This window comes from Blennius ocellaris (assembly GCF_963422515.1).
Source record: "Blennius ocellaris genome assembly, chromosome: 5".
NCBI classification, from domain to species: domain Eukaryota; kingdom Metazoa; phylum Chordata; class Actinopteri; order Blenniiformes; family Blenniidae; genus Blennius; species Blennius ocellaris.
In genome coordinates, this window is record NC_137654.1 from 27,000,464 (window position 1) to 27,019,993 (window position 19,530).

Sequence of the window (19,530 nt, forward strand, 5' to 3'; positions counted from 1 at the left end):
AGTTGATGGATTCGTGGAGCTGTGCATCAAGCTCATAAATCATGGCCCTAAAATAATACATTTCACCAGCTAGGCTACACCATTTGTCTACATAGAAAAAGTCTAAGATCTTTGAGTTTTGCTCCTAAACAATAAGAGCAAAATCAAAAGCATTTATATTTCTGTTCTGTGTAAATATTACTGATGACATTTAAATTTTGTATAAGACTCGTGTTTTGTACAAGACTCTGCTGCTGTTCATCACAACAAAAGATTCTCCACTAGTTTCTCAGACATCTATGCTATCTATAACGTCTGCTACATGAAAATAGGTTGATTCGTATTGGTCAGACACCATGGTTTGTCTGGGGAACGACTCGGAGCCCGAATGAGTCTCTCCCTGGATCGCAGCATGAAACTCCTTTTTTATACGTTTGTGTAGATTTCAACACTCCTGCAGATGAAGAGGAGCCCCTGCACTCCATAAACTGCCAAAGCCTTTCGGTTTTCCCTTCATCAAATTGATGGAGTAAGTGCTTCCTCTAGTGGCCACCGGAAAGAAATGTGTCTGGTTTCTAGAAGTCAAAAGTCAATATTCACTCTTCATCAATTAATAGTCAAATCTAATAGAAAATAACGTCAGTTAATGAATAATATATTAACTGTAGGTACTTAAAACCACCATGAACGTATAACATTAGTGGAAGGACACAAGCACATATGACAGCAAGGTTGCAGAAAATACTGATCTATAACTTTCACAAGTTAAATAAGGAAAAACCAGAGAATAAAAAAAACAAAAACAGCTGGCAAGTAATTAAAACATTTCAAATCATAAAACATTTTAAGAAAACCAGTGGAAAATGTCATAATGGGGTAAACATGGGGATGGGACAGAACTAGATATGTCCTTTGCTCTATTCTGTCCTTATTGAACAATATAACCGACTGTAACCTTGAATAAATATGGACGTCTATGTAGCGAGAAAGTTAAACGAAAAGGCATAAAAAGCGTTACAGTTTCTTTTTCTGATCATTATTATTAATAATCTTATCATTTCCAAGGTTTTATGCAGCTCAGCTCCCTTCACGCACTGACCCCTGGAGACCAGCAGGGGGCGCCCGGGTGCACGCGTCTGTGCGTCGGTCAGCGCCGATAGAGAACGAGTGACGTCAGCACTTCCACAACAACAAGAAGCTTGAAAAACAAGGAAGTGGCTGATTGTGTGAAGCCCGTAACCCGAAATAAGGCCGAGACAAGACACAGAGCTCCCGTTCAAAGAACAAAACGCATCCAAGACTCCTCAGCCTCCGAATTTTTCCGCAACGATGAACAACAAAGGTATTTCTCCAGACACGGTCCGCGATGTTAGTCAGCTGTCCGCTCCGCGGAGCTGGCGTTGTTAAGTAAAGGAGCCGAGGGGCTGTCGTTATGGCTATCCGGAGCTACGTACATAACAATAACTGACGCTCTCCGGGCACCAGCCGCGCTCACACGCTGCACTCAGGCCACCGCTTTATTAACAGATCCCCCCCGTTTGGTGGCCGCAGATTCTTTAAATAAACTGTCACCGTCGATATTTATGCGGTTTTGTACCCGGCCGGGTCACATTTTTTCGTGAGAAGTCCGCTAACATCAGGCAGTGCAGACACACACAGGCTGACGTGACTTCACTGGTTTGTTGTGCTTTTCAAGCCTTTTTAATCCAGATTCTCCGTCCTTGCGTACGAAAAAAAAATTTAAAATACACGGATGATTTTGTTCCAATTTGCGCGTTATGTGCGTGAGCGTACACACGGACCACGTTTTATCTATTGTATTGGATGAAGCGGTTCTGGTTTGAGCTGCATTGTCAAAGATTAGCATTCGGATGCTACTAAGCTACTGATAAAGAAACCAAGTGTAAATAAATCTAAGATTGAAATATATTTTTAATCACCGTATATTATTACTAATAGTAAAAGCAATAAAAATGACAGTTATAAAAAAAATTATATTAAAAAAACAACAAAAAAACCCCGATAACGTTTAAAAAAACCCGATGTCTATCTATATGTATAGATATCTATATCTATAGCTATACATATACACACACAATTTTCCAATTATGTAGTAATTACTTAAAACAAATGGAATAAAAAGAGATCAGCATTGACTAAACCAAAACTAAAATAAATCCTGAAATAAGATTGAAAGCAGGACCACCGGCCCTCCTCAGGAATAGGTAAAATACAAAACCAAGGTCAGCTGACGAGGAGGAGGAAGAGCAGGATGATCAACTGTGTAACTTTAAACAGTCACATGGTTTTAGTTTGGTTCAGGCAATCTGATTTTGGACACTTTCTCGCATCCGGTTTTTACAACAGAGTCCCACAAATCACTGTAGTGGAAATGTTGAGGCTAAGAAATCCACATCGCGAGTTAGCATGTCAACTGTTGAACCGTTTTTTAAAAGATTGAATGTTAACCAAAAATAAATCATGCATTATGAGGCAATAAATAGACATGGGGGACAAAAGAAAATGACTACAATAGGGTTTGTCGAGGCAGCCTAATAAAAGATTTGAAGGATTTGAAGTAACAATCAGTTTTTATTAGAGACAAACTGCAACAAGAATTAGGTAATTGTGTTGATTGTAAATTTTACATATTTACCTTTAAAATAGATACAATTTATGTTTGTTTAGTTGATAATATACTTTTTTTCTCATCAATTGAAGTTCAGGGCCAAACCATACAGATTGGGCTTTTCAGTTGGGGAGGTTATGCCAGGAAGTTTGCTGGTTCAAATCCCACCTCTGACAGGTCACTGCGTTGGGTCCATGAGCAAGGCCTTCAACCCCTCTGGCCCCTCTGATGTATAAATGCAAAATAATCATTTATTCAATCTTGAAATGTGAAAATGAAAGACTTGAGGTTTTATACGTGCTTTCAAATCACGTTGTCATATGGAAACGCGTCGACCGACCTTTGACCTTTGCAGGCCCTCCTGAAGTGAAGTGAATGACCTTCCACCAATAAATGGATGCTGTGTAATAAATTCCTTTACAGTCAATGATTTATTAATATGTCTGAACAAATCTCATTACATAATTTATTTTAATGTCTTTTTCTTTGCTTTCTTTCTTTCAACCGAGGACCTGCAGCTCTGAACTTCCCTTCTCCCGAACCCATGTTTCATTCTCTCTCATGTGTGGCCGAGCTTTAATCTAATAACTGTGATAATTCAAAATCATTGCTTTACAACTTGCAATTTGAAATGAAGAATTTAAATGATGAAGTGGGCGAAATTGTACTCTCTCTGACGTTCGGGCTTTCTCTGCCGCTTCCCGTCGACGCTTCAGTGCAAATATTTGCTGTAAGGCGAAATGTTGTTTTGCAGGTTCATATCCACAGCAGGCTGTGTACCCTCAGCAGAGCACTGCACCTGTATACCCTCCTGCTATGCAAATGTCTCCTCAGGCACCTCCTTACACAGACACACCACCGGCATATTCTGAGGTGACCATTTTCATTTCTGTCTCACATTTAAATTTGAGGTGTTCCGCCGCGAAACGGTTCTAAATTTCTTCCTCTCGTTTTTTTTTTTTTTTTGCAGATATACCAGCCCAGATATGTGCTTCCACCTCAGGTGCCTGGCCAGGTGCCTCAGATGTCCTCCCACTACCCTGGCGCTCAGGTGTTCATGCCCATGCAGCCACACATGCAGGTCGGGGCGGTGGGTCAGAATGTCCCCATGGCTTACTACCCCATGGGGGCCGTTTACCCGCACGGGTCAACGGTGATGGTGGAGGGCGGCTTCGACGCCGGAGCTCGCTTCACGGCCGGCAGCAGCGTTTCCATCCCAGTGAGTTGAAATGACGGTCCCCGAGTTGTGTTCTCTGTGCTTTTAATATCGCTCAACGTTGCCTGCGTTTCCTCCCTCTCCGCCAGCCCCCACCCCCCGGCCACCCCCCCAACGCGGCTCAGCTGGCCGCCATGCAGGGCGCCAACGTCGTAATGGCACAGCGCAAGAATAACTTCTTCCTGGGTGGATCCAATGGAGGTTATACCATCTGGTAACAGCAACTTCATGCCTAAACCGAGCCGCCCCTCCTACATTATGTCCCAGTTCTTCCCCCATCCCGTACGGCTCCCTCTTCAGGCTGCTTGGCCACGCCACAATACTGATATCACCTAACGGAATGTAATATTTTAGAGCCCTTGTGAAAGGTACAGTACTCCACTTCTGACCGCGAGATCGAACGTTTAAAAATGCCACTGCCTGGAGAGGACAAAACGCTAAATTTCAAGGTTGTAGAATCCCTCCCACAATTTTCCCCCATTGGGTCTAGCCTCTGTGGTCACTCCAGATTGGACTTGGACTCCTTCCAGGCATCCGTATTCGTTCGGGAGACCCGGCCTCCCCTTTTTTGATCCAACGGTCGCCGATTACATTGAAATGTTCTTGTATTCCTGTAAAGCTACGTAAACGAAATGTTCAAATATCAAGACCCGCGTTATATAGTTTTAGCTGCTTTATAGTGAAAGTGAAACGCAGTTACAAAGTTAAAGCGCAGAAAAAAAAAAAAGAAGAATCTCCACGTGTCATTTTTTTTTTTTGAAACCTCTTTAGTGTAGTTGAAATGAATAGGTGTGTAATAGTTTCATGTAAATACCAGTATGATGATTAAAAAAGAAAAAAAAAAAAGAAAAAAAAATCAGCATCCTGGATGCGTTTAGCTAGGATTGTCTTGTCTTTTGCACAGTATCCAAAATACCATGACAAATTTCTTGCACAGTGAGCTGTCGGATTTGACAGTGTTGTATTTAAATCACGTATAAATTTAATAAAACGAGAGCAGAAGAAGTTCAAAAAATTGAAGAAGAAAAAAAGAAGCTCAAAATGAGATTTAATGCAATATCTAAAGTGGTTTACTGTACCTTGTTGGGCAACTTGTAGATGAGCATAGTGAAGTGCCAAAAGCGCACTGGGGATAGCCCTAAAATGAAAGCGAATTAACTTCAGTAAACTTAAAGGAAAGAAAAATGACAAAATTAAATCCAAATAGTAAGATGAATGGGAAGGGGTGGTTGGTGTAACGGTTTAGCTTTCTTTTCTTTTCTTTTTTGTGTGTGTGTGTGTTGTGTTTTTCTTTTTTTCACAGTCGGATACCCAGAGTTTATACACTAAATGTTTTATTGTACAGATTTCAACGACTCCCCTCTCTTTTTTTTTTTCTTTCTATTTAGCATCATCACAGAAACTCTTTAAAGCTCTTGGCAAAATGTCACCTTTTTTTTTGTCATGATGTTGATTTCTAGATATTTTCCACTTAGTTTGAGGGGAACTTCATCGAAACCTTCAGTGTTTCTGTAGTTTTTTGAGGGTTTTTTTTTTCCGCATTAAAGTGATGCACAGGACTAGTTAGGGGTAAGTAATTTGTTTAGTATAACCAATGAGCTGGTTGTACCAAAGATCTGGTCTGCAATGCACTTATGTTTGGTTGCGACTGGAAATCTCATTAAACGTCGCAATTTAAAAGCAAACGTATCGCCGAGCGGGAAGTGGCGTCGTCTCCGCGTCGGAACACGACTGCAATCAGTAGTGTTTTAAGTGTCACTTTATGTGGTGTCCACTGCATCTTTTTAAGTTGTTGCATACTTTTTTTTTTTTTTTTTTTTTGCACCTTTTGCTAATTGTACACATTTGATTTAGGAAAAAAAAGCAAACAAAAAACACTCTTTTTATCTGAGACGCACTGCAAAGCAAACCTGAGACGTTGCAGGCAAAGGGGCTACTCTCTCTATATCCTATTCAGTTCTGTTTTCCTGTTTTTTAAAAACGAAGCTGTGACATTTCTTAGTATCTTTAGATTTCATCCAGTCTAAAAAAAAAATAAAATAAATAATAAAAAAAAAAAAGTTAATGTGGAGTTGTACTGTTTGGTAGCCTGCATGCGTATGCGAAGAGGCTAAAATGACTGTCAAGCGCAGTTGTTAGAATCCGAGACGTCTTTTGTTGAATCAAACTTCTTTCCCAAAATTTAAAAAAATTCACGTGGTATTTAGTCAATTTGGAACTCGAGCGAGCTGTCAGTATAATATTTGTGGATCTTCTTCATTTCGGTGTTGAGCGTCATCGTGTCACTGGGTATCCGACATAGCGCACCAAGTTTTAACAGCTGTGGCCACCAAACAAACACATTTTAAAAAAAAAACCCAAACTGTTGTCGTCGACCAACATTTTGGTGATTTTTTTTATTTAATTTTCAGTGTTATAATCGAGTCAAAAGGGTCCATCTGTGTGGAAACCTGCCTCTCTCATCCCACATACCTCTTCTGTGCAGCTGATAACAAAAAACCTTGGGTTTTTTTTTTTTTTCATGAATATATATATAAAATAAAAGGATTCATGTTGATTTGGGAAACTGGGCCACAGCTTTCAAAACTGTATTTAAGGCAATTTTTTTTTTCTCTCGTTTTTTTTTTTTTTTTTTTTTTCCCTCCATCTTCGCTTGGATTGTTTGTAAAGCAGCATAATGGTGGCTTCGTCCCAGCAATATGAAGTACTGTAAACCACAGCTGACCAGTAGATGGTATGCCAACCACAGCCAGCAAAATGGGATCACTCTTTGTTGAAGGATTATGGACATTTATAGTTCAGGGATTCTCTTTACAATATTTTGTAAAAAATAGATGTGTGTACTAAAGTGATGTGATGGACTTTGGTACACGTTCTATCTTTTAAGATTACTAAAGGAGATGAGTGTCACTACAGTTTGCTGAGACATGTCAAAGATGGAATACTTTGAAGAAGAAGAAGAAGAAAAAAAAAAAAGAAGAACTTAGGTGCACTTAACTTTTTTATACTAAACTTAAAATTTAAAATGTAAGTTTAGAATAAAGGTTATTTTGGAAATTTGAAATGCGTTTTTTTTTTTGTTTTTTTGGGGGGGGGGGTGTTTTTATTCAGATGTATATTTTAATGTAACTTGTTTCATGTATTAATTGGGTTTGTTGTTCTTTGTACATTCAACATCCTTCAGCTCAGCCTGTTTACATGCACACGACAAACCGCTCATTATCTGCAGTTTTCACTTTTTCTTTTCTTCAATCATTTTTTCTCAATTGATCGCGGAAGCAGACAAAACACAAATGCATGTGTGTCTGTTCCGTTTACCTCGTTCTGTTACACGGGAGTGACGAGACGACGTCCCGAACCACGGGGACTCGACGGCGATCTGCTTCTGGAGAGAAGAGGAGACAAATTTAATGTTTAAAACAAAATGAAAGCTCAGCTAAACACCAGAGACCAGATATTTGGAAATAAAACGGGAAGTTTGAATCCTACAATACAACGAACGTACCTGCCCCCTGAAGAAATCTGATAATGGAATAAAACATGTAAACCAGAGCTTTTTTTTTTTTTTTTTTTTTTTAAATCATCACTTTTCTGAAGTGCATGAATCTGATTGTGAACAAGCATGTAAACAGTCTCGTCCCGCCAACATCTACAGACGCCTCGAAGTCACTGGGTACGAGGAGCAGGAGATCTCTTCACTCGGCAAAACTGTAAAATCAGACACTTGCAGTAGTTCAACTTTGGCCTCTGCTGCAGGATATGATGCATTGAGGTAACGATCCGTCATCATTGATCTTCTGGCTCGAGTCTCAGGGTTTGTGTCCAGTAATTTACTTTTGCTGAGAAATTAAAAGGTAATTTCTCAGTAGGTCATCTCACACGTTCGACACCCCGGCTATAAATGGACAAAAGAACAGATTTCTCTCGCAGCAATTTATCTCCGCAACGGAGGAAATCCTGCCACTGTTTCAAGTATCGTTCTATCTACTCCATAAGCAGTTTTTACATTTCAAAAAAAGAAAAATGCTGCAATAATTCAACATGCATTGTTTGGGTTTTTTTTAACTCTGCGCACAGCATTTGTTTTGTTGCTGAAAGGAAGTGGTGACAGCTGTCCAGCTCGTTTCACATCCAATATTTAAGGACATTTTATTTAGTTAACACGAGACTAAGAAACACGTGCAAATCAGAAATCAAACAAATGGTCAAAAAGTCCCCCCAAAAAACTTTTATTGCCTTCAATTGGTTTATCAAACAAGGGAGTCATCAGTAACCACGTCAGGTAACGAAATCAAATACAAACGTCACATTTGGCTGTGCTGTATCCAAAATAATAAAAAAAAAAAAAGGATTGCATAGAAAGTTATATTAAAAGCACGTAAAAGTAACAGCGTCACAACCAACTGTTTGGCAGAAATACAGTATAACTGGATGACATTTCAAATACAAACAGACAAACATGGCAGATAAATAGTGTGGCAGACTTGATAATCTTACATTTCCTGATCCTATAAGTGACTGGAGGCGTTTTCAGACGCCGCCAGCTGTCCGGTGCCAAGCGCCGCTAATCTTGCAGACGCGTCGCTCTCTCACCTGCTTCATGTCTGTCAACACTCACTCATCTTTGGTTTTACTTGTTTGCAGGACGAGCTCTTTAAAACGAGCCGCAGCCTTCCTTCACAGAATATAAACGGTCATATTTCCTAACATCACTGCACGCATCTTGTTTGTTTATTTCCTTCCTTCCTTCCTTCCCCAACTCCCTTCATATGAAGTACTCCTTCTTCTCGGTGGCGGCCTGGTTACTGCAGTCGTCGTCGTAGTCGTCTCCCGGGGCCGGCTCCCCCGTCGTCCTGTAGTCTCCCTTGTTGTGGCAGAGATACCGATACAGCAGGAAGCACAGGGCGGCCACCGTCAGCAGGATGAGAACCACCACCACTGGAAGAAAGACACGAGTGACATTTAACGCGCCGTTAAATAAAAAAAAAAAGCTTCATTATGTTGAAGGGTCGGGGGGGGAACCCAAAAACAAGCCGTTACCTGCAACAACGGCGGAGTCGGCACCCGAGGGAGCGACTGTCGTTACCGCTGGAGGATAAAGAGGAAGATTAGGATATTTAGCGAGCGACAGTGGGCGTGTTTGATTAAGTGGAAAGGTAATCCGATCCGTCTCTTCCTGCAGCAACTGTGATCGTAGCGACGCAGCAAACAGCTGATTTGTGACTCTAAAGACTTTTATCTCAAGGGGCCGGGCAGTCCTGGCTTCTACTCCACTTCAAAAAAAGAAAAGACGCAACAGTATGTGACTGGAAACCGACTCGCATCCTGCAGCGTCAACATGCTTCACATGATCAGCAACATGAACTCACATACTGGGTGACAGCTGCAACGCCGGCGGGGGGGGGGGGAAACCCGGGGTTCACTGGCTCATTCAGGAATCCAACCGCCGACGTTTAAACATTCCCAAAACGGCTCCTCCTTGTGTCAGCCCGGGCGCAAGTTTGATTTATTACGTCAACGTGGACGCTTGACGCCGGCGACCGGCCGATGAGGGATTTTGACGGAAGCGGTGCTCGTTTCACGCCGAGAGCCTCCGTCGTCCCAAGTGGACTTGTCGTCTTAATGACGACGTCGCGTCCACCTGCCAGGAAACCTCCATCGCCCAAGACGCCCGGAGACCGCGCGGCGGACGACAAGAGAAAGAAATGCAACAGATGGCAGCGTTTCAGTCATGGCGGCGGTCCGGCACAGGCGGAGGGGATCACGTTGCTCCGTCCCCGACATGCCAGTCGGCGTAACGGACACGAGCGAGTGAGTTTTTTGGGGGATGCGCTGAATAAAGCCATGGGGAAAAAAAACGTGTCTTTGAAAAGGAGACAGGCAAGGCTGTTGCCCAACGAGAGGCCGATAAAGTAACAGTACACCTAAACAAGTCATAATAATAAAACAAACTTGTTTCAACAACAAGAAAATGAACTAACTAAAACACGTGTCACAGAACAAAAATGGCCAAAAGTCTCCCAAGAGAAGGATCCAGAAAAACCCAAGAAATAAAAGGGTTTTTCTTATAATGAATACAGTTTTAACTTGTAATGACTGACATCGGACTGTCTGTTGGTTCTGGTGGAGCGTCTGGCCGAGGCCGAGGCGTAATTAACGTGTTTGGACAGCGTTGTTGACGTCCAGAAACAGAAGCAGTCATCACAAGGTAACGCCCAGTTTTGGGTTTTTTTTGCAGCTTCACTCGGGTGTTTTCTCATGAAAACTCTTGATTCCTGTCGGCCTGCGGAAACCTTCCGGTTCTTCAGGTCAGAACGTAGCGAGTCAAGTCAACCATGGCGGGTTTACGTTATCGCCGTGGCAACGGCATGTGTACCGTAATTTCCGGATTATTGAGCGCACCCGACTATAAGCTGCACCCAACGAATTTAAAAAGGAAAATACAAAAAAGAAAAGGTCGGAGTTACATGATGCACCTGAACGCATCACCCATGCATTGGCAGCGTGAAGCTGATTAACCCGTAGAAATCCAGAAAAATAAGCCGGGTCGTCGTTTAAGCTGCGGGGTTTAAAAAGTGTGTGTAAAAGGTAGAGGCTTATAGTCCGGAAACTACGGTGGTTAAAGCTAAAGCGGTCCCAGGACTGATCCCTGATGAGCCCCATATGCAATGTTTACTGCAGATAACCGTTGCTTTACAGTGACGTCACAGGAAACTGTTTCGGAGATAAGAGTTGAGGCATTTTAGGGCTGAGGAAGAGATAGTTAAACACAACAAACGTTTGGATAAAAGTACAGGTTAAGGAAAAGAAACACATCTGGTGACGAGAAGTATTTTAGCTTTTTTCTTTTTTTTGTTAGTTAAGACAAGAGGCCAAATGAAATGTGTATTTCACCCTGAATGATGGTGGAGTCTGCCTGGGTGGGGAGAATGGTTGTCGGTCCCACGGCTGGCGCTGTACAAACGAAGGATATGCGACAAAAACAATGAGAACAACAATCGTGGGTAGAGTCGTTCACGAGTCGGCCGCATGTGTAAATCACATTATGCTCACCCTTCGTCAGTGTGGCGTTGGTCAATGTGCCGAGTGTCGTCAAATCTGTAGCTGTGAGATAAAAGGCATGTTAGAAATGTTGCTGTGCTCTATCTTCAGCACACAGTCGGCTCACGGCGCCTTGTGTAACTTGCACAAGGACCAGTGTGAAGTGTTGGGACACGGTAATCTGATTAATTCCGCGGTGGCATTGAGACAAACCTGGCAACCCCTCTTTTATTTCCGAATCCCCTCTGATGAAATCGCGAGAAAAGTGACCGACTATAATCCACATTACCAGTAAGTGCCACACAGTTAGTCCTCAAACTGATCAAGTGTCCTACAAAATGATCACTAACTGTTGAAATGCGGGGAAGGTTTGGTTCTTCTGTCTTTTCTTTGAATGACGACATTAAAAAATAATGGAGATTATGTAATGTACAACAGCTAACCGGATAAATCCCACCACACACTTAAATTTTTTTAAATAAATCACTGACCTACAACCAAACGTGAGCTTGAAAGGAATCTAGGTCCAAATTCTATTTGATTTTGAGTGATCAATTAATTATCTGTCAAACATATGATGACATGACAAAGTGGAAATACTACAAAGAGATGGTAGAGATGGTCATGGTGTGCATGTGGGTGTAACCAATAGTGTAAAGTTCTTTACATTTACATTTAACAGATGTGGCCTAATTCAATCAAAACTGTGGTGGAAAGTCCAAAGTGAAACAACAGTCGAGGCCCTGATGGGGTCAAGAGGTTGTTCCAACTTCATACAAATCCTAACACAAGCCTCAAACTGTAACCGAAATACAAAACTGGAGAAGATATGCAGCATTAAGCATCACGACCTGAGAAAAATACAGCAGGCGAAATATGTAGTGATAAACATTCAACACTTACTATTCATGATTGTCGGTGGGAATCTGAAAGAGAAACGTGGAGAAATGAGAAAGGTCTTCCATTGTTTTCACTGCGGAGTGGAAACAAACCGGTCAACACCTCTTTCCTGCTTTGTCTCACTCTCTCTCTCTCTTTCTCTTTCTCTCTCTCTCACACGAAACTAAACATTCGCTTCTTCACACACCACAAACTCTCAACACTTTCGCGTCTCGACACTTCAGAGTCGTAAGCGACCGAACAGAGAACAGTTTACACATAAAAGTCCAGTCAGTGAAGTGACACCGTCGGGTTTCATTGTTCATCAGCAGCTGTGCGCGTGCGGAGCTTTACCTGGGCGCAGCCTCGCGCGCGTCACCTTATATCCACACTTCTTTAACCCTCGGGAGGAAACTTTGTGGAGTCGAAAGACAAGCGCAGCTTTCTGTTATTTGTTTTTACAAAAAAAAAAAATGTGATAAATAAATAAATACATACAAGAAAGTAAACAGAGCTCCGCGAAAGCGTCTGAGTATGTGTGTGTTTGTTAGCTGAAGTTACTGCGTGACGTGTGTGGACACTTTTCTTTCCTCTGCGCACTCGTGAGTTCAGCAGCGCGCGCACGCTCTGTACTTCCGCCCCTCCCTTTTCTCGAGCCGAAGCTCGTCTCTGAGCGAGATGTTTCACAGCTCGCTGACGTTTGTTTTGGTTCTCTTCGCTTAACTTTTTCGGCCAGATTAAAAGTCATGATCGGTCAAGAGACCTCTTTATATTTTTTCTTATATTTATATTTTCTCCCAATCCGCAGCAACCCTGAGTTTGCATGTTTCTCCCTGCACGTGCTGGTGTTTCTCCCGAGCCACACTCCACAGACAAAAGCAATATGTAGATTGTATGATTAAAAAAAAATCTTTATTATAAAAAATAAAGATAGTATAATATAATTAATGGAAAGCTTGAGCAACGATTTAAGTTGTGGTTTACATGAAATGAAATGTTAGCAATTCTGAAGTGGAATTATATGTACTCATATTAGTCTCCTATTTTTTAAAATCTTTTTATTCAATAATAATTGTGAAGCAAAAACAAAGTAGTGGGAAAAGAATTATTTTTAAAAAATTCTGAAGGAAAAGTTGAAACTTTGCTTTTCATCTGCGAAACAAATCAGAATTAAGAATGCCGACTTTAGTCTCAGAACTTTGCCAGAACTGAATTTAGATGGTACAAAATTAACCCCCTGTAAATGTCATGAAAATGTCAAAATTCTGAGGGAAAAAAAAAAGATCTCTCTCTGTGCAAAAAAAACCCAAAATAAGCAGCACGAAGTCATAATTATGAGGAAAAAAATATATTCCTGACTAGAATTGTAGATTTGTGAAACAAAAGGCCAATAACCAGAGATAAAAGTCAGGAATCTAAGAAATGTTTTTTTATTCATTTATAAGTCAAGACTTATAAATGATATATAAGTTATAATTTCACACAAAATACAAAGACATTCCTAAGACAACTGAAATGCTGATGAGAAATTCACAAATGAACCGAACCTACAAGTACACGGTTGCTCTGTGAGACTTACTGATATGAGGTTCATGCTGTGTGGCCCAGTAGCTGCTTCATTACAGTGTTATCATAAATGTAACCAGAGATGTACCAAATAATACAAAATAAAATATTTTTTTTACATCTATCTCGAGAGTTGTGAAGGTGTGACTGTCTGTCTTTGACCTGTTCAGACACAGACAGTCACACCTCACCCATGAGCAGATGGGATCGGTTCCAGCACCGTGTGTGGAATAAAGCAGCGTACAAGATGGATGAGATAAGATCACATTATTGAACTCTATCGATCCCCTTATGGCAGCAAGAAAAAAGTGCTCACGCCACTGAAGATCAACCCGCAGTGTGTGTGTGTGTGTGTGTGGGTATGTGTCATAATCAAAACGCTTTCCAGAACCAGTTTTCTTTATTTCTCTTTTGCTCTTATTACACTTCACGCAGTGTGTTTCTGTCTTTGTCGCTGAGACTCCCACGTCCTCTTTCCGTTAACAAAAATCCCCATGAATCCAGTGAAAGAAGTGAAAGATGCTGAGGTCAGTAAGTACATTTCAGGAAGCTCTTATCTCTTCTTGCATATTAATAGAAAGGGTGTGTGTGATTGGACCGCTCCAGTTTGCTCACGAGAGATTTATTGCACCACTTTGAACATTTCCGGCGTTTAGGATCTAAGAGAAATGGGAGCGCGTGGTTTCGGCTTTATCTCTACATTTTAAATGATATTTTCAAGGATTACCTCACAGGCGGAGGTTTAAGGTGTGGTGGTTTGGTGTCGTTGTCAGAAGCATCTTACTCATTTTGACTTTGTGAGCAGTGATTCTTCATCTATCCCCTCGAACTTTCCTGCCGTCATGTCTTCTAGAATCCACGTTTGGGCCTTTCCTGTGTGAACTTTGCACATTCTCCCTGCTCATCTGTGTGTTTCCTCAACAAGCCAGACAAAAAGCAGTAACTTCACGTTGCCCAACATTTACGGGCTACTGCTTGCCTTGAATTATTACTCAGTATTATTGTGTAATTTGTTGAGGCGTCATCATGAATCACATGCTATCTCGTCCATTTCGAATACCCCTGCCTGTCCCTTTAAGACGAGTCACGCTCCAAAAATGTCAACAGCACTGAAATCCTGTCTGAGTGAGAGTTCCTCCTCTTTTTATTCCATCATCCCCAAACTGCAATTGTACAAAGATAAAAAAGACAGTTTTTAAATAAACAACTTTTATTTTATTGTGTCGAAAATTTCCTAAATACATTAATCTTATATGTGCAAAGTCGTCACGTTATTTGAACTGAACGGACGTTCAGTGTGATTTTTCTCTTAATTAGAAACTAGTGATTCTCTCTTAAACAATCAAACTTATTAATATTTAATCCAAGGGGAAATATCTTTTTATATATGTATATTTATTTTTTTGAAAGAGTTTTCTGTCGTTTCAGTCTTTTGGATAAAGTCAACATGAGAGTGGTATTTAACTTACTTCCTTTCAAAACAAGAGTCCACAATACATTGCATTTGTCAGTAGTTCTGACAATGTAAACCGGGTGCATTTGTACAGCGTGAGCATTATGCAGTAGCTTCTGGAATAATGAAGACGTGAAATGGCCATTATAAAAGTAGTACAAACTATCAACTTGTATATATAAACTTGATTTCAATAAAACATGAAGTAGGAAAACTAACAGCAGTGGGACGTCAGCCGTGACTCCTCAAGTGTCACAGAAGCTGTCTCCACTTTTCTTTTCTTTTTCTTTTTTCTTTTTTGTTGTACCCAGCAGCTGTTCACTTCAATCTCCTCTGTGCGGCTCTGTTCAGGGAAAGTCAGACACAGAAGCAACAGGCTGAGAAGACGCCAACATAATCAAGAAATGTGTATTCAACTTAAACTGAACACTCACAAACCTTGTATTGTGTGAAATCTTTAGACATCTGTGCTTTTCGAGTCCACCTCAGCTGTCGCAGGAGTGTCCTGCGTAGAGAACAATGAATAAACAAATAAATAAAATACATAGGCGACATGAAAAGCATAACTCTTGTGCTCAAATATAATCCGCAGATGTGTTAAATTTATTTTAGTTTTGCATTAAAGTGTCTCTTTCTATTACACTTGTGTTTCATACATATACTCCTCGTTTATCATGACTGAACTGATAAATACATGCAACGCAGTTCATTTATTGAAGAATTCCTATTCACTCCGCATATCTGCCTGAAACTTGGACCTGAACACGGAGAAAAGCCCGGCAGTCGCACGACTTTGCCGCGTGAGAGCGAACCAGACGACAAACCTTGTTAGGAAGACTCGGGTCTTTGGCGTCAGAGCCGAGTCCAGAAACGCCACCGTTCGCGTGTCTGTTTGGTTTCGTCACATCGAGGGTCGCCGGACCGCCGCCGTCGCCGTCTTCGTCGTCTTCCTCCTCGATGTGCAGCTGGCCGTTGTCGACAGCGGACAGCTGGAGATCCAAGCTCTCGGAATCACTGGAGTCGTTCAGTTCAGAGCTGCTGTCACTCGGAGGAGCTTTTCTAATGCTTCCTTGATCGTCGGATTCCGCAGCAGGTTTGGACCCGTCTTCTTTCTCCTTCTCCGTCTGACTGCTGCCATCTCCGGACTTGGCCCCCGACGAGGCCCCGTCTTGCTGGCCAGAGCTCTGGTTCTCGCCTGGGCTCGGCTCGGCCTCGGCCTCCGTCTCCCTGGACTCGGGCAGCAGGTTCTCGATGGGGACTGACTGCGAGGAGCCCAACCGGATGCTGCCGTCTCTGGACAGGCTGCTGCCGTCTCTGGACAGGCTGCTGTGGCGAGGTTTGTCCGGGGATCTGAAACTGGACCGCTGGCCAGGTCTGGGACTGTAGTTCCAGTGAAACTCGGAGAAACTGGCTTTCCAGGCTTTGGGAGAAATCAGAGTTCTTCTCTTCAGGGATCCATACCTAAAAGTCCCACAAACAAGACTCTTTAAAAAATACAGAACTCTGATGAATAATGTGGAGATTTATAGTTATTGCACTATTGTGCACATTAGGTATAAGTAGCTATGTTGTGACACATTATCTGAGCACTGTGGCAATCTAAACACTCATTAAGATCGGTATCAGGAGGAAGATGCTCCATAATCTGCATGCTAGTGCAGGTTAATTCACTAAAGAGCAACGACAAAGCAGATCAACCTGCAGCACGTTAACATTTATTTCAGGTAAGTCGGAATTTGACATTTCTGCTGTGAGGAGTCCATATTTAATGAGGCAACTCTCCAGTCTGAAGGATCTTAGAGAAATATTAATAAAAATTAATTACGTCACGTCCATTTCAGAAAAGATTCATGTTCAGATGGCAATGTTATGGTTAAGATTATCGTACAGATGGAAGGTTTGAAAACAAGGGTTAGAATGAATAGTTGTAAGAGTCGATTAAAATGAGCACCTGACTCGTCGACTAATTCTCTATTGGTCAAGTAATTTAATTTGCACAATTTTTCTACAATTTAAAGTCAAGTAAAGAAAAAAAAAGGCCTGTCTAATAACTATTCAGGTGTTTATGGGTTCCATGTTTTGTTCACAGAAGGAAGTTAATGTTTATGTTTCCATCGTGGGACTGAGCCATAATTTTGATTACTGACTGAAAGAAAATTGATGTTCTCTTATTCGACTTGCAATTTTGCAGTTTTGCTCCTTAAATGAAGTAAATTTTCGAGCTCCACTGCATTAATTAAAACTTTATGTACTATTAGAATAATTCGACGACTAATGATTTCCATTCGTCGTCCAAACTCTTGTGAAAACATGGCAGCTGTCATGCCAGGCCATCAGCTTATAATGAGTTTTTTTTTGTGATGAATCGGTTTGTATTCGTTGTCGTGTAAACGAAGAGCCAAAACACTAATGAAGTTTGTCGTTTTCACTTGAGAAAGTTGTGGAACGCGGCCTAGATGAGGCGTAAACAGGAGTTTGGAGAAACGTCAACATGTTGAGACGACAGCATTTGCGGCGGGAAAGCGCGAGCCTCACCGTTGCATTCCCCTCACGGCAAACACCTTGTCGGGATGCTGAGCCTGCAGCTCCTTTATCACATTCTGCAGATCCAGGTTGAACTGAAAAAGAGGAGAGACGTCGTCACGCAACCGCCGCGCGACGGCGAAGGGCTTTGTGGCGTGACGGCGGAGAGGCGTACCGTGCTCATCTCCTTATAAAAGGTGTCTCGCAAGTTTGACATTGCCGAGAAGACGGCCACGTAGCATCCGACGCGGCTGGGGGGGGGGAAGTGTTATCAGTGAATCCAGACAAACGTCAGCGATAGAATAATGATATGAAATAACATTCAACCTGTCGAAGAGAACGGGGAGTTCGTCTTTGAGCTCACTGTTGATCCCCTCATAGACACCTTTGGCGTAAATCTCCTCCTCTTTCGCCTGCAAAATTGGATTTAAATAAATGAGCACATCAATGTGGAAAATGCACAGGGCGTGTGACTTTGTGCACCTTTAACGAATTACCTTTTGTATCTTGATGTCGTCCCTCTTCTTTGCAACCTGCAGGGCCTCCAGGTGGTGACGGGAAGAGTCGTAGTCGACAAGCTTCCTCCCCCGCTTGGCAATTTTTTCCTGCGGATTGAAAAGGTGTTGGAGTCACACGTGCATCCCTGTGTGTTTGTTTTCTCTCAGTGTGTGTGTGTGTGTTCACTCATTGTTTGCTTCCTCCGGCCTCACCCTGACGTCTGGGAACTGGCCCACATAAGACTCCATGGTGCGCACGGCCTGGTCCAGCAGCTTCACCTCGTAGTCGTTCCACAGCAGGTCCTCCCCCTTCATTAAAAAGAGTTCTCATTCATTATTCAGGGAGACGGTGGAGGAATTTGGAGGCTCTGTTCCCCTGATGCTTTAAATTGAGCAGATTTTGCACTTGTGAAACATGCATAACTTGTTTATTTTTTATTTTATTTTATTTTATTCAACACCACTGACCTCTACAATCGCTCCTATATCCTCCTCTCCCACCCAGTCGCTCTCATAAACGTCAAACAGGGACTGGAAGAGGCGTCTTGAAGCTTCCCGCATGTCTGTTGGAAAGCAGAATCCACACAATGACGCCTGCAGAGGGCACAAATGAACTGTTTTCTGCAGCAGCCACGGGGAAGACGCTCCCTCACCTCTCACTGCATTGATGTAGCCCCGCAGGTCCTTATAGACCCGGTTCCCATCAGACTGCAGACACACCGGAGGCTTGATCAGTACCAGTCTTTAACTTTAATACACTTTTATATGAATGCATGGATTGTTGCCTGTCGTCAATAAATCGACCCCACTACAGACTTTGATTATAACAGAACAGATTTCTAAAAGTTGTTCCAACCTTCACAGATGTTTCCGGACAAACAAACACATTTATTTTGTCAACAAAGGAGACGCTCACATGCTGGTCATTGAATTGATGGAGACAGTGTTCAAACTGATCGTCTCGAGTCTCCACAGTCTTGCCCAGCTTTTGGAGCACCTGCAAAACATTTTTGGTAAATAATATTATACAAAGAACACAGAGAAGAAAGTAGATATTAAACCAACAGCATTACATTGAACCTCTTCCTGTTTGGGAAAGGTGAACTGACAGCAGTCGTACCTTCTCCTTTCCTCTGCTAAGCTGTCGTTGGACTTTCTTAGCAAAGTCATTGGAGGTTCCTTTTGGACTTTCCGACATGTTTGGTGTTATCGCTCTCTGTTCCTGAGATGAAACAGAAGACAGAATAATTAGAAAAACTTGGCCTTTGCAATGCTGCGAGCGTTTGTTGTAGCTGTGCAGAATGTTTAAATTGACCATCACAGAATATCAGTCTCAATTCTTTTGAACCAAAGGCAGTCAAGTCTACATTCTAGATTCCAGTGAGTTTGAAGAAAAGTTTGGTAGTTGTTGAGGGAGCAATGGTTCATTTAAAAAGCATTTCCTAGGTTTTTTTTTTTTTTTTTTAATGTAAAGTAACTTTCCCCCTTAAAACTAGTAAAAAGACAAAGTGTATATTTCGAAGAAAATAGGAAAAGGAGGTTAGATTGCCAGCCGGGTACGAAAATAAAATACGAAAGTGTGAAATACACTACGAAAATGTATGAAATGTAATAATTGTGTATTAATAAACAAAACGTTTCAAAACTGAAAAAATAAAGATTAAACGCAACAGAAGAATATACCAGAAACAGAATTAACACGCTATATTCTGGCTACAACCTTAATTAACGACTCACGGCCATAATA

General features: G+C 41.7%; 3 protein-coding genes across 3 annotated transcripts; 1 reads left to right on the top strand and 2 right to left on the bottom strand.

Annotated features, from left to right (window-relative positions):
- Positions 1 to 1,157: 1,157 nt before the first annotated feature.
- Positions 1,158 to 6,881, top strand: dazap2 (DAZ associated protein 2). Its single transcript, XM_080497310.1, has 4 exons — positions 1,158 to 1,321; positions 3,363 to 3,481; positions 3,579 to 3,827; positions 3,914 to 6,881. The coding sequence occupies exons 1-4, from the start codon at positions 1,309 to 1,311 to the stop codon at positions 4,040 to 4,042; spliced, it is 510 nt and encodes a 169-aa protein (XP_080353436.1). The 5' UTR covers positions 1,158 to 1,308; the 3' UTR covers positions 4,043 to 6,881.
- A 1,156-nt stretch (positions 6,882 to 8,037) lies between these two features.
- LOC308129998 (uncharacterized protein) lies at positions 8,038 to 12,354 on the bottom strand. Its single transcript, XM_080496165.1, has 7 exons — positions 12,243 to 12,354; positions 12,099 to 12,158; positions 11,769 to 11,791; positions 10,878 to 10,928; positions 10,719 to 10,778; positions 8,865 to 8,912; positions 8,038 to 8,762 (listed from the first exon to the last, which is right to left on the bottom strand). The coding sequence occupies exons 3-7, from the start codon at positions 11,773 to 11,775 to the stop codon at positions 8,590 to 8,592; spliced, it is 339 nt and encodes a 112-aa protein (XP_080352291.1). The 5' UTR covers positions 11,776 to 11,791; positions 12,099 to 12,158; positions 12,243 to 12,354; the 3' UTR covers positions 8,038 to 8,589.
- A 3,137-nt stretch (positions 12,355 to 15,491) lies between these two features.
- On the bottom strand, positions 15,492 to 18,987 carry bin2a (bridging integrator 2a; the record flags this gene model as incomplete). The annotated part of the gene is made up of 10 exons (XM_080496956.1): positions 18,904 to 18,987; positions 18,700 to 18,780; positions 18,437 to 18,491; positions 18,252 to 18,346; positions 17,997 to 18,092; positions 17,784 to 17,891; positions 17,614 to 17,699; positions 17,462 to 17,537; positions 17,299 to 17,381; positions 15,492 to 16,224 (listed from the first exon to the last, which is right to left on the bottom strand). The coding sequence occupies exons 1-10, from the start codon at positions 18,979 to 18,981 to the stop codon at positions 15,492 to 15,494; spliced, it is 1,491 nt and encodes a 496-aa protein (XP_080353082.1). The 5' UTR covers positions 18,982 to 18,987.
- Positions 18,988 to 19,530: the final 543 nt, after the last annotated feature.